The sequence below is a fragment of the Vigna angularis genome, chromosome 1 (genome assembly GCF_016808095.1).
Source record: "Vigna angularis cultivar LongXiaoDou No.4 chromosome 1, ASM1680809v1, whole genome shotgun sequence".
Classification (NCBI taxonomy): Eukaryota; Viridiplantae; Streptophyta; class Magnoliopsida; order Fabales; family Fabaceae; genus Vigna; species Vigna angularis.
The window spans coordinates 40687512-40701300 of NC_068970.1; the positions used below are offsets into that span (position 1 = coordinate 40687512).

Sequence of the window (13789 nt, forward strand, 5' to 3'; positions counted from 1 at the left end):
AGCGCCAGAGATTTAATAAGAGAGTTATAGGCCCAGATTGAGGCACAGGCGCAGACTATACAAGCGCAGGCGCATGCGCAGCAAGAGATGCGGCGGAGGCATGAGGAGGAGATCGGGGCGCTAAGGGCCAAACGGGAACCTCCCGAGCGGTCCGCCTCGAATCGAGAGAATGCTAATGAGGCAAGCCATAATCACGCCAACCCGAACGGTTAGGCTAGAAGGGAACCAACACCCTTGCAGATCGCTCGGCCTACCAGTTTATTGCCCTTCACGGCGACCATCATGCAAACCCCAATGCCAGAAAAGACTCCCCTCGTATTGGATAAGTATGATGGTACGGATGATCCGGATAATCACTTAAGGATGTTCGGTAATGCAATGATATTCTATACAGACAGCGACCCGATCATGTGCAGAGCCTTCTCGTTATCACTTAAGGAAGAGGCATTGGAATGGTATAACACTCTTCCTCCCAACACAGTGGATTGTTTCGCTACGGTGGAAAACCTCTTTAGGAGACAATACGCATCCAATCGGAAACAGGAGGTGACACCGGCGGATTTAATAAATACTAAGCAGGAGAAAGGAGAAACTTTGAAGGCTTTTATGAAGAGGTATACTGAAATTGCACGACGGGTTAGAGAGATAGATCAATCTTTTATTATCAATAATTTACCTTCGTGTATGAGGCCAGGATATTTTGCAGAAAAATTGTATGCACGACCGCCAAAAACTATGGAGGAGCTCCAAGAGCGAGCATCTGAGTTCATCCGTATGGAGGAAATGCAATTGTCGCAAAGGAAATGGCAGCAAGAGGCTGATGTGGGTGGAAGTAGAAAGGACGGCAAACGACCGTTCGACAATAACGATAAGAATAGGGAGTTTCCCCGGCCATTCAAGTTTCACCATTATACAACCCTCGATGCACCTAGGGAAAAAGTTCTCGAAGAAGCCCTTAGCGCAGAACTTCTCACACCCCGGAGGAAACCATCTCCAAGAAACGTGGATGAAAGGAAGAGTTGTCGGTACCATCAAAACCATGGACATACTACAGAAGACTGCATCACGTTAAAAATGAAATAGAAAATCTTATCCGGGCGGGACATCTCCGTAGGTTTATAAAGGAAGCAAGATACGACCTCCCCAAGGAGGGATATACGCGAAGAAGCCCCGAGCGGGCAATGAGGAAAGACGAGCGAGGGCGGGGCTATAGTCGCAGTCCCAGTCGTCATCGGGAACGGTCGTTTCGTGGATTTATCAACTAAGGAGAAACCTCCAAAACTCTATTAATGTCATGGTTAAATTTAGTTTCACTTGATTTAGACTTTTGTCATTACGCTCTTATTATAGAATAAATAAGGTCCAATTTAGGCCCAACCAATCGCTCCCAAAGTTGCTAAGCAAAATCATATTCAACGAAAAAGTCTCTCAAAGAGCAAGAAGATTAAGATCGAGCGGTAAATTCCGCTCGGCCAAGAGGTACATAAATCCTTCTTGACAAAGTTGAAGATTCGAAGACCGAGCGGTAAACCCCACTCGGCGAAGAGGTAAATTCCTCTATAAAGATTTGAAGACCGAGCGGTAAATCCCACTCGGCGAAGAGGTAAATTCCTCTATAAAGATTTGAAGACCGAGCGGTAAAACCCACTCGGCAAAGAGGTAAATTCCTCTATAAAGATTTGAAGACCGAGCGGTAAATCCCGCTCGGCTAAGAGGTAAACCCCTCAACAAAGTTGAAGATTCGAAGACTGAGCGGTAAATCCCACTCGGCGAAGAGGTAAATTCCTCTATAAAGATTTGAAGACCGAGCGGTAAATCCCACTCGGCCAAGAGGTAAATTCCTCTATAAAGATTTGAAGACTGAATGGTTAACCCCACTCGGCGAAGAGGTAAATTCCTCTATAAAGATTTGAAGACCGAGCGGTAAAATCCTACTCGGTGAAGAGGTAAATTCCTCTAAAGAGTGAAGACCTAACGATCTTGTTTGATTGACTGACCGGTCTTATAACAACCTATTCTGACATTAGTTCTGTATTCTCTCTCACCATATCAAATTTTGAGTTGTTATATTTCTTCAGTACAGGTAACATGATACGGCAAATCACAACCGAGAGGTAAATCCCTCTCGTCAAAGTTGAAAACAAAGACCGAGCGGTAAGTCCCACTCGGCCAAGAGAAAAAACCCTCTCGTCAAAGTTGAAGCCAAAGACCGAGAAGAAAATCCCTCTCAACCGAGCGGTTCTCACTCATCAATTAGGCAACTCTGATAACAAGGACTGTCGAGCATGCGGCCAAATTCAATACATGGAACTGTTCGGCACAAATAGGATATAACGACTTGAAGCACACGTAGAGCAAACCCCTTAATACAATGAGAACAACCTCCCTCAAACTCATAAGTCCTATAGTTCACCATTTGGCTAAAGCCGAACGACTAACTCGGACTTGGGGGGCTTATGTTACTATGGGCTCATAGGCTATCGATCGGTCTCGACCAACTACCGATCGGTCTCAACCAGCTTCGCATCCGTTCGGGCTCGACAACTATTGATGTTACTATGGGCTCATAGGCTACCGATTGGTCTCGACCAGCTACTGATCGGTCTCGACCAGCTTCGCATCCGTTCGGTCTCGACCTGCTTCGCATACGTTCGGTCTCGACAACTATTGAGTAGAGTTAACGCACAATGAATGTGATAACGGCTACCGTTAAACAATTAAGATTTACATTAATGACCATTAAGAGGTAAATTAATTTGTTAGATTCCTTTAAACTCTATAAATAAGGGTTTAGGTTTGAGGTAAAGATAGATTCAACTCATACTACAATACGCCCTATTTACGTCCTTCAGGTTAAACTCATACTACAACTCATAACATTATTTCTAACTTTTCTTACCTTCAGGTTGAACACCTACAACTCTACAATTTCTTCCTCATATTCCACTCGTCAAGTGATTCTATTTATATAATAATAACCTCAAATGAGTGATATGATTTTACTACAAAAGTCACCAATATTTAGAAACCAAAATAGAAAATGATGGAATCAAATGTAGTTTTCCAAACTCGACAGAAAAAAAAATCAATTTTTAAAAAATAAAATAAAAAAGGAACTTATTCTAATTGATAAAAGATGAATATGAGAATTTAGAAAGGATCGAGGAAAAAGGCTTTTTAAAGAGATCGACAATTTTTTTTTAAATCTATTTAATAAAACCTAATTATATTTTAACCTTATATTGATAAAAATAATACATATATCATTTATTAAATCTTCTCTAGTCTTATAAATATCCATTTCGTATGTCTTCCAAGTTAAAAGGGGATAAAGTATATGAAACATATGCATATTGAAATTAACTATAAAAGAAACGTTATCACCTTTACAGATTAATTAATATAGATGGAGAAAATAATCCTGATTTTGCTGGCAAGGTCTAATTTGCGTTTTGTTTATGTCTTTCTTCACCATTTTCGCATGACGCTTAGATAAGAAAATTAAGATTGGGTTATTTCCCTTCATTTTATGTACGGTCTCCTCTTTCTTCGTAACTTTTTTATTTAGAAGGATGCTATATTTTTAAGGAAGCACTAATAATATATAGCTTCATCATGCTTTTTAGAATTTTATTTATTTTACAAATATGTTCCAAGATATTTTAAAAATAATAATTTATATTCAAGGTATTAAATAAATTATAAAATTTTGATAAATATATTTAAGTTGTTCAGTAATGTTTCTTAATTTAAAAAGAAAAAAACAGGTAGACAGGTGCATTATTAATCTTAAAAAGAGGGGTATGAAAAATAAAGAAATAATTGAGTCCTGTTTCCCACGTCAGAGAGTTTGATAACTTGTTAAGAAACCAGCAATTTAAAAATGCGCTCTCTCACGGGCAATTCACCGTTTCCTCTGATTCTCCCGGTGGAGACCTTTCTTCGCTTCATCCAACGGCTCAGAGTTTCCTTAAGATGCCACGCGTCAGTAGACGTTGCAGATTGCATTTGATCCCACGCAACAGAGTATGCAGGTGTGTTCTCGAAGCGATTCCTTTGCTGAGAATGAAGGAAGAAGGTATTAGGTAGGTGGGTGAATTTAAGAAGCTCACTCCTACCCTACTAAGATACGCTTATAGGGGGTAGAGGATCCGCAACAGAACACAGATGACTAATCTGCTAATACAAACAGAAGAACCCTCTGAGAGTCAAACCCCGCTTCTAATTTCAATTCAACATCAACAACAAGCAGAGCAAAATGGGGATACTAATACTAACAGCAATAATAATGATAATAAGGAGAACGATGATGGTGACGATGACCATGAGGTGGAGGAGGAGAGTGAAGTGGAGGAGAGCTTGGCGCGGTTGGAGTGGTTTCTGACGCTGTTAGGGTTCAACCAGCACTCGGTGTTGACTTTGGTGGTTTCGTGGAGCGTGTTTGCGGCGGTTGGAGTGGCGGCGCCACTTGTGGCGCTGTCCATGTGTAAGTGCGTGGAGTGCGATAGGTATGAGATTCAGAGCTTTGAAATGGTGATCGTGGCGTTTCAGGCGACTCTCGCCGCCGTATCCTTGATCTGTCTCTCTCACAACCTCCGCAAGTACGGTCTCCGCAGGTTCCTCTTCGTCGACCGCTACTCCGGAAAGATGCATTGCTTTCACCGCGACTATGTCGCTCAGATTTCGGTCGGTTTCCTTTTTTTTGCTAGCTCCAGCGATAATTGCTCTGTTTCTCCTCTACTTTACTTGCGTGCTTGATGCTTTATTTGATTCGAGTTTTTGGTGATAAACTTTGTTTTTTTTTTATTGTATTTGGCGTGGTCATTGATTTTGCTCGAAACCAGAATTTGTTGCTCTTTGTTCTATTATTATTATTATTATTATCATTATTATTATTATTATTATTGAGCATTTGCTTTATTTGAGAACTTTTCAAAATGAAAGGAGTCAAATCGTTGAATGTTATCTTGTATTGTTTCGGTTCTTCCTTGTTCGTTTGTACAAACATGTTATTATTCCTTATTATTCTTCCATTCCTCGTCAAGCAGATCTAAAATGTTTATTTTATTTTATTTTTAATTTTTTTAGAATAGATAATGAACGACTTACACAGTTTCAGAGTTTTTTTTCAATCAAAATTAGAGTTTCACTTCAGGAATTTGTATAATAAAAGATCATTGATCATTAAATGCCAACATAGATTACTTCTGGATTTTTTATGATAAAAGATTGATTAAATGTCAACATAGATTTCCGAAGTGGAACTTCCAATTTTATTGGTGAACACAAGGCTAGTTCACTACGATATCTTCTGTAGAAACTACCTTACAAAGTGATACTATGCGATTTCTGATTAATTCGTAGGGTCAAATTTTATGCATATTAAACTTTGCTTTTCCTGTAAATAGGGATCTATGCGCTTGCTTTTTCTGTGGGTTTTGCCATGTTTCCTTCTGAAGACCGCTCGAGAAATCATTCGCATTTTCTATGTTCAACATGGGTCCTGGTTGCTTTCATTCGCTATTCTATCAGCTTTGATTATATCCTGGACTTATATGAGTACAATTTCTCTGTCAGCCTGCATTTTATTTCACTTGGTCTGCAGTTTGCAAGTGATCCATTTTGATGATTATGGGAAACTCTTGCAAAGGGAAAGTGATGTTTTAGTTTTTATGGAAGAGCACATTCGGTTGCGTTATCATCTCTCCAAAATAAGTCATAGGTTCCGAATCTATCTGCTTCTTGAGTTCTTGGTTGTCACAGCTAGCCAGGTTGTGACGCTTTTGCAGGTCACTGGTTATGGTGAGATGCTTACATTCATTAATGGTGGAGACTTTGCTGTAAGTTCTGATCTAGGTTCAAAGTGTTTATGCATTTAGATTTAATGAACTAGTTTCTTTCATTTTACCATTCATTTTGTTCTTTTTTTTCGTTCTTTTTTCTTTCAGGTATCCACACTTGTTCAGGTGGTGGGCATCATCATTTGTTTGCATGCCGCAACAAGAATTTCTCATAGAGCTCAAGGCATTGTTTCCCTTGCAAGCAGGTGGCATGCAATGCTAACATGCACATCTTCTGATGCACCACAATTGAGGAGCTCTGCTAGTGCTGGGACATTGGAGGCTGCAAACCATTTGAATGCTATACATTTAGACTATTCTGAAAGTGATCTAGAGTCAATGGATTATGCTGGAATGTTTTCTAATACCCAATGGACTTCTTATGTGTCTTCACATCACAAGAGACAAGCTTTTGGTATGTATTTCCTGTCTGTAAAGAGATCAATTTTACATTTTTTCTCGTTCGTGATAAAAAAATAAAACGTTTATAAAAACATCATATTATCATATATGCTTCCTTGGTGGCTCTATCTTATAATTTCTTATAATTTCTTATAATTTCATCTTACACGGGGACATAAAATAATCTGATAATGTTACACTAAATGCTGTGAAGGGTATAGGAGTCTTGCCTTGGAAGGCCAAATTGAGATGAGATAATACTTCAACGACAGATAATTAAAATCAGAACTAGGATCCAAGGAAATTTTATGTTAGAGTGTAGTTTTCTGGTTTTACTAAGTTTTGTGATTAAATATATTGTGAAAGCTGTGTTTATCTTGTACATCAAGGCATACTGAAAATATTTGGTCCAGTGAAAGAGGTATCTAACATTGTCTAAGAGAAGGAAAAACGTATCTCTGCTAATTTTCTCTAAAGGTTATATCTGATCGATAATCATTTGCATTATTATCTCTTGTGTTCACGAACCAATATTAGCTTAAAATGGCTGCCTACATTTATTATGATACATCTGATTAGATTAGCAAATTAGCTTTTTTAGAATCATCTCCCATATGTGCAATAAACTTGCCATCTCTAGAAAATATTGAAAGCCTAAAGGTTCAATTTGCATATGTGGATTACTATTACTAGGCCATTCCGTTGTCCTCATAATAATTACCACATAAATCACTATTTTTGCAAATGTGAATTTTCTCATTTTGTGAGATTAGTGTACTGAATTTTCTGTTTCATATATGCATGACTTTATTTAATATATCATGGCAGCATGCTAAATCACACACACAACTTGTATGTAACTACTTTTGGAATTTATTTTCAAGTTGAGAAATCTTGTTCTTTCTGGTTTCAAAACTGGAACCTGAGCTGTGAGCCTGTTTTGTGTCCACCAGGAGGATTTCATGCTTATTGTTTTCTTCAAATATGCAGTGATGTATTTGCAGACAAATCCAGGAGGAATAACAATATTTGGATGGACAGTGGATCGGTCTCTAGTCAACACGATATTTTTCCTTGAATTAAGTCTGGTTACCTTTGTTCTTGGTCAGACGCTAATCTAAGGATAATATTTGCAACTGACCAAAGAAGCCTTTCGTTTTAGGTCTTTCAGGTTATGATTTTCATTTTGATTGAAAGCCCTCAACTAATAGCCATAATTCTTCCTGGGGACCAAGGATACTGAATTTATATGCTGTGCCAGGAGAAATTATTACATGACCTGAGATACCAGTTTCAAATGATCACCATGTAGCAAAAAACATGAGTTTTTAAGTCTCGTAAATTGACAAACTCGGTTACACATCACATAAAGATTAGCTGGGACTATTGACGCTTGGAGTTCTAATAATTACTTCTGTTTCAGAATGTTGCATGCACACAGCAAAGAAGCAGACCCTTGATCATGAGATTTCTGGTGTCGCTGTCAAATATGCCCTTTGGCCTCTTCCCCAATTCCCAGCAACACAAATTTCATCTCCAAATTCTGTTCGTGATTCTTATTCCTCCCTTACGCGTTTGTTTGATCTTGTAACTAATTAATTAGCACAATAGGCAAGCAAACAACTTTTCCTTAAATTCAACATACTTGGGCTCATCGAAGCAGTCTTTCTCATTGTTTTGATTCTTAAATATAGGTGTGCACCATCTCATTTGAAATGGAAGGATGATATTTGTAGAAGAGTCTCCCCTTTCTCTGGACATTTGTGGCTCTTATAAGTGCGTTCTTTGGTTGAATGCGTGTAACTTTTGCTCTTACACTAAGGGCCAATGCGCTGTGTGCGCAAGTCTTGGTGGACAGTGATATTACCAACCAAGTAATGTTGTTTGAAAATTCTGATGTAGTTAGTTTACAGCATTTTTTTTATTATTGTTTGAGATATTGTTAGGGCGATTTATAACATGTAATGGACAATATATTGAATTGACCGGGTGCCGATCAGCTTGTAAGATGTTTATAGCAAACGAACCTTTATCTATACTTCATCATACAAATAGATTGCCTTTAAGTGAGGAAAAATTATGTTTGCCTGAATCGTAAAGACCACTCTCTTTCATTTTCCTTTCGAAAGTTGTTAATTTCTTTTTAACTGAAATTTCACTCGTTTTTTATTTAATATTCGGTAATCGTTTGTAAAGTGAGATTTTGTTTTAAACTTTAAAATTATGGATTTTAATTTCTATAAAATGAGTAAATCTGCAATTGATCTTTCTATTTTTTGTTTTACTTTAAATACTCCAAATTTGAAATGAATATTTTCGTATGAATCAAACAAGTTAACATTGTTTAGAATGGTCAATTGATCTTTTAAGCATATAAATTGTTATTAAGTTTTACATAATGGTACCAAAGACAAATTTTTAACTTTTAAAAGAATGAAAACTATGTTTTTTTTGTAGGAATTAGAATTAATCTCACTAATTTGCAGTAATGAAAAACATTTTAAAACCCAAATTATTCAATAATTTATCGGGACTTTGGATATATTTAGATGAATTCTCATATTTCTGAAAAACAGTTACTTTTTCATTACCAATAGAACAATTTGTAAAAGTTCATTTATATGGCTTTTTTAAATATTAATTTTATTTTATTATAAGCTAATTAAACATTAGAAAAATGGCAAGGGATTGGAGAAATTATGAATTTCAGACAATTTTAAGCAAGAAAAGTATGTTGTGCTAAAATTTTTATCAACATTTCTTGATTGCAGTGCCTCTCGATTTTACTTACTATTTTTCAAATACCTCTCGACTTTTCTTTAAACTAAAAAGAAAAAATAGAGTGATTTTTTAACAAGGTTTAATACCTATTTTGGTCCTTTGGTTTGTAGGGTATGTTCAAAGTTGTCCTCCCTTTTTTCAAAAGTTCACTAACGTCCTATATTTTGAAAAAATGGTTCAAGTTTATCCTTTTTACTAACGGCGTTAAAAATCTAACGGCATAATGTCCACGTTAGCTAATAATAAATTATGTGTCCAGTTATGTAGCAACTAATAAATCGATGTGGCAATTAAGTATCTGAATCCAAGCACACTTCTGTACATCCTCAGTCTAGGGTAGATTCCATCTTTGCAGAACCCTGGGCGTCAACAGCAATTCCATCCAGTTCTCAATCACAAATCATAAATCCTCTTTTTCTTCTGCAGTTCCATCCAGTTCTCAATCCTCTTCCTCTAGTTCCCCTCCCTCCACCACACCAAATCCATCCCCATCACTCCAGTGTTGAAATAAAAAGGCTTTCGAGAAGAGAACACGCAAGAGAGTAAAGGGTCGTTCTAGAACTCCTCAACGGGTTTTCCAAGGCCAGTCGGATTGAAGACGAGATTAGGTTAATCATTGTGTCTTCTCTAAAGATGTAGACTTTGAAGTTTAGAGAGGGGAAGATGGAACGAATGAGGCGGGTCAAGACCCGCGGGCTTGTCGGGTCAAACTCCGCTGCGACGAAGTGGAAGAACATGCTTTCCGAGCACGAGGAGTGGCGAAGAACGGAGTGCACAGTGGCGATGGGGCCGCGAAGGTAGCTGGAGTCGAGGGTCATGGCGATGTGGACCAGAGACGGGTCGCACGAGGGGATAGCGGTGTGGGTGGAGGAAATGGGGCAGTCCGCCCCATTTTGGTACCCTGGTGCCTCGGCGTAGTGGAAGAACGAGTCGTCGTCTTCGGTGGTTGAAAAAAAGCGAATTTTGAGACAGAAGAACGGGGAAAAAAGGAGGTAGAGAATGAGAAAGGAAACGATGACTCTAAAGCGAAAGGGAAGCATTAAAGTAATGGGTCGCTGGCAAAACAGGTTCTTGATGGAAGAAAATGAAAGGGTGTTAAAGAAAAAACGGCATTGTTGGAATTTATTGGGATGTTCTTGAGTTCTGCGTTTTTCTTTCTTTCTTTCTACGTTGGTGCGTTTTAAAGAGTGTGCGATTTTCTCTGGAACCTTGATGGAGTGAAGTTTTGTACATCTTCCCAATCACTCACCAAAGAAGTGCATTACTGGGTTACAACTTGAACTACATTTTGTTATCAATAGATGAGAAGATCAACAGCAACAACCCATTCTCAACCCCATCCATGGCACCCACAAATCCGCATGCCTCCCCAAAGCCCTATCCCAATCACCCACCACCACAGTCCCCAAATTTGCCTCCCTTGACCTCCTCAACATATCCGAAAAATCTGAATCATCTTAAACAAAAAACAGGCAATCAATTCCTCTTCTCATGGAATGAATCATCTGCCTCTTTAGGGCCCAATCTTCCGCCTGCGGTTTGTCCTTCGTCGTCTTAACAAACACCCTCGCCTACCGCAGCTCCACCGCTAGCTCGTACCCAACTTCGGAACCAGCAACATCCTTGCCACCTCGTTATACTTATGATTCAAAAACAGCTGACAGTGCCACGTCAGTAATGAGTGCACAAGTCATCAACTTTTTGCCAGCTGGGCAGCTCTGCCATTAGCTTTTTTAACGCCGTAACCAAAAAGGACTAACTTGCACAGTTTTTGCGAAATATAGGATGTTATTGAACTTTTGAAAAAATGAAGGACAGCTTTGAACAGACCCTATAAATCGAGGGACCAAAATAGGTATTAAACATTTTAACAACATTGTATAGCAATATAAGCAAACAATTTATAGAAATACACTTGTCACATTCGTTTTGTTTTCTTAACAACAAGTAATAAAATAACACTTTTTTTATTTTCATTATGTCATTTAAAATGTAATTATCTATTTAAGTTCACAAACCTTATAGAAAAGAAAAACACATAATACTAAAAGTTTGGAGGAATGAAATAAATGTTACGAAATCAGTAATTAAATATTTTGCAACATATTTACTAATAAGGTGAAAGTTTTTCATGTAAACTGAAAAAGATGTTAATAGGAAACACACTCATAATATATATAGAGAGAAAAGGAAGAAATTGATTGAATTCATTAAGCATATAAAACAAAAGAGATATAATATCCTACCAAAACAAGTTACTTATCTAACAAAACCATAAAGTCCTATTTTATTGCCAATTCCAGATCCATAGATATAAAAGTTAATGTATTCCGAACACTCGTCATATGATCAACTTGGTAGACATAGAATATCAGTGTTCACGCTTATCCCTACATATATTACTTGTTCCAAAATGTACTGAGAGGGTTGTCCATTTACATCATCATGAATCGCTAATCATTGTGTTATGTCACACATAAGAAACACATTGTTTCCTAATCCTGATAAATATTACATGATAGTTGTGAAACACACATAAAATAAAAGGAAGAATTGAATTGTTTAGTATTTTTTATATACCATGACGACCATGGAAAAAGTTGAGAGTAGAATTAGACGAGTTGGCACTAGACACCGACTATAAATACACATAACAGACGATATGTGTACAGGTACAAAAGTATACGAAGTGGTGTTTTGAAAGGGTAGACGAGTGTATAGTTTAAGCTAGTTTGGCAAAGTGTTTAATAGTTTAATTATATGTGCTAAGTTAGAAGATGGTGTTAGACAAAAGGTATAATTACACTAGGTAGACACTAGTTACGCATAATAGACAAAAGGTTCTTTTTTTTTTTTTTTTTTATTTTCTTCTTCTCTTCTTGTTTGTATGTGATGTATTATTTTATACGAGTCTAATTTGGGAAGTAGATGTTATTTAATAAGATTGTGATGACATGTAAATGTATATTTGTGTGATGGTGACTCAGTGAAAGGTGGACACATTGTCAATCTCTGGTGGTGAATATCCTTGTTCACTTTGCTCCTAAGACTCTTAGGGAGCAGTGGGGAGTAGTCTTCACCCATAAGATTCTTGAGGAGTAGGGAAAGTGGAGCAGCTATTGGTAAGTGATGAGCCATTATTTTCCCACATTTCTTACCTTTCTATACCTATCCTAATTGTTGATTAGTGCTTAATTGTCTATTAATATTGCATTTGTATCAACTAGGCTTCATTTGATCAATAATTCGGATTTTAATTAATTTGAATTTATCTGGTCTAATTTTTGTTCATTAATTATTTTCAGGATTAGTTGTGAAGCACTTTTGGACCTGGATATTATTTCTTCGGCTGAAGAGAGGAGTGTCATGTCAACTACCTATTTCCACATCAATGGGCCAACATGATTAGTTTTCTTTTTCTTTCGTGTATTTATGGGCTAGATTGGTCCCATGCCTAGGGAAAAATTAGGGTTTTACGGGTCTGTGACACATTTTGGAGAGCCTCCATTTAAAGTTTTCACATTTTTGTAGCCTCTAGTTCTCCATTTCATTTTTCACATTTTTTGTTGATGGAAACCCATCTAGAGAGTTGCAACATGGTCCATGATCAAGAGAATGGAAGAGAAAGAAGGACTTCAAAGAACTCTATTCTTGTGGAGAATAGTTTATTAATTTATCTTTTGTTAATGTCAAATTAAGCCTAGTTTTAAGTGTTTAGAGCACTTCTTTTGGGAGTTTTATTTATCTTCATTTTTTGTTTTTAAGCCATTTTCATTTTTTAGAGTTAAATTCTAAGGTTTGTAGGAAACATGTTAAAAAGAGAGTTTTATTAACTTGTCTTTTGTTAATAGTCAAATTAAGCCTAGTTTTAGGTGTTTAGAGCACTTCTCTTAGGAGTTTTATTGTCTTTATTTTCTATTTTTAAGACTTTTTCATTTTCTAGAGTTAAATTCTAAGTTTTGTAGAAACATGTTAAAAAGAGAGTTTTATATAGTAACTTTTGGTTTAGTAAGTTTTGAGTTGTTAAATCTAATGCAAGTGGAACCTGACTCTAATTTGATTTATGCTTGAGGCGCACGAGCAACGGAAAGGAAGAATTTTCAACCACTTGATCAAGCACAACATAAAGTGAAGGAAGATACTCAAAACACTCAAGGTCGAGGTTTTAGAGGACGTGACAAAGGTGATTTTGAGGATGACAAAGTGAAGAGTAAACTGGTTAGCAAAATTGGCGTGGCTAAGGATAAGGAAAAGACCGAGGAGGTCGGTCAAGAGTGAAGCGTTTTAAGTGTGGCAAACATGACTACTACACATATGAGTGCAAATCTAGAAAATTTTAAAATTGTGGTAAGGTCAGACACATTGCAAAGTATTGCCAGGTTGAGACAAATGTCCTTACTAAAGATGCGGAGGAAGAGATATGAATTTTTTTGATGGCAAAGAGCTCAGACAACAACCAATTGAAGAGCCTAGATGTTTCTATGTGGAGACCAAGTAGCCCAGTTGAACTTGAGAACAACTCGGTTAGCTTGGTGGTGCCTTTGCACAGCTCGGAGCAATATGAAGGAAGCTCGGGGGAGTCAAGCCCGACCAAATTGTTGGGATCCTTGGATAACCTACAAAGCTTGGTAGAGAATGTAGAAGTGGAGAGCTCAAACAGTCCAAGAAGGGACGTGTAGAGCTTGACAAAGTTGGTGGATATTGTGAGTAACTCGACAAAGTGCAAGGAAAGCACAACCATGATGATGTAAAACTCGAAAAAAATG

The 13789-nt window shown here is 37.4% G+C and overlaps 2 protein-coding genes across 10 annotated transcripts; both read left to right on the forward strand.

Moving 5' to 3' along the window:
• The first annotated feature begins 294 nt into the window (after positions 1-294).
• LOC108326949 (uncharacterized) lies at positions 295-1083 on the forward strand. Its single transcript, XM_017560586.1, has one exon. It carries the CDS (start codon positions 295-297, stop codon positions 1081-1083), a length of 789 nt encoding a protein of 262 aa, XP_017416075.1.
• Positions 1084-3820: 2737 nt separating this feature from the next.
• LOC108332494 (uncharacterized) lies at positions 3821-8291 on the forward strand. Of its 9 annotated transcripts, none has more exons than XR_008246379.1 (6): positions 3821-4686; positions 5409-5840; positions 5949-6255; positions 7196-7413; positions 7666-7787; positions 7937-7980. XR_008246379.1 is itself a non-coding variant. In XM_052871418.1 (5 exons), exons 1-5 carry the CDS (start codon positions 4168-4170, stop codon positions 7967-7969), a joined length of 1413 nt encoding a protein of 470 aa, XP_052727378.1. In that variant the 5' UTR covers positions 3821-4167; the 3' UTR covers positions 7970-8291. The 9 variants fall into 9 exon arrangements, 5 of the variants coding, with proteins under 5 accessions (XP_052727378.1, XP_052727379.1, XP_052727377.1 ...); XR_008246378.1 differs by having other exon boundaries at positions 3825-4686; positions 7233-7413; XM_052871418.1 differs by lacking the exon at positions 7196-7413 and having other exon boundaries at positions 7937-8291.
• The last annotated feature ends 5498 nt before the right edge of the window (positions 8292-13789 follow it).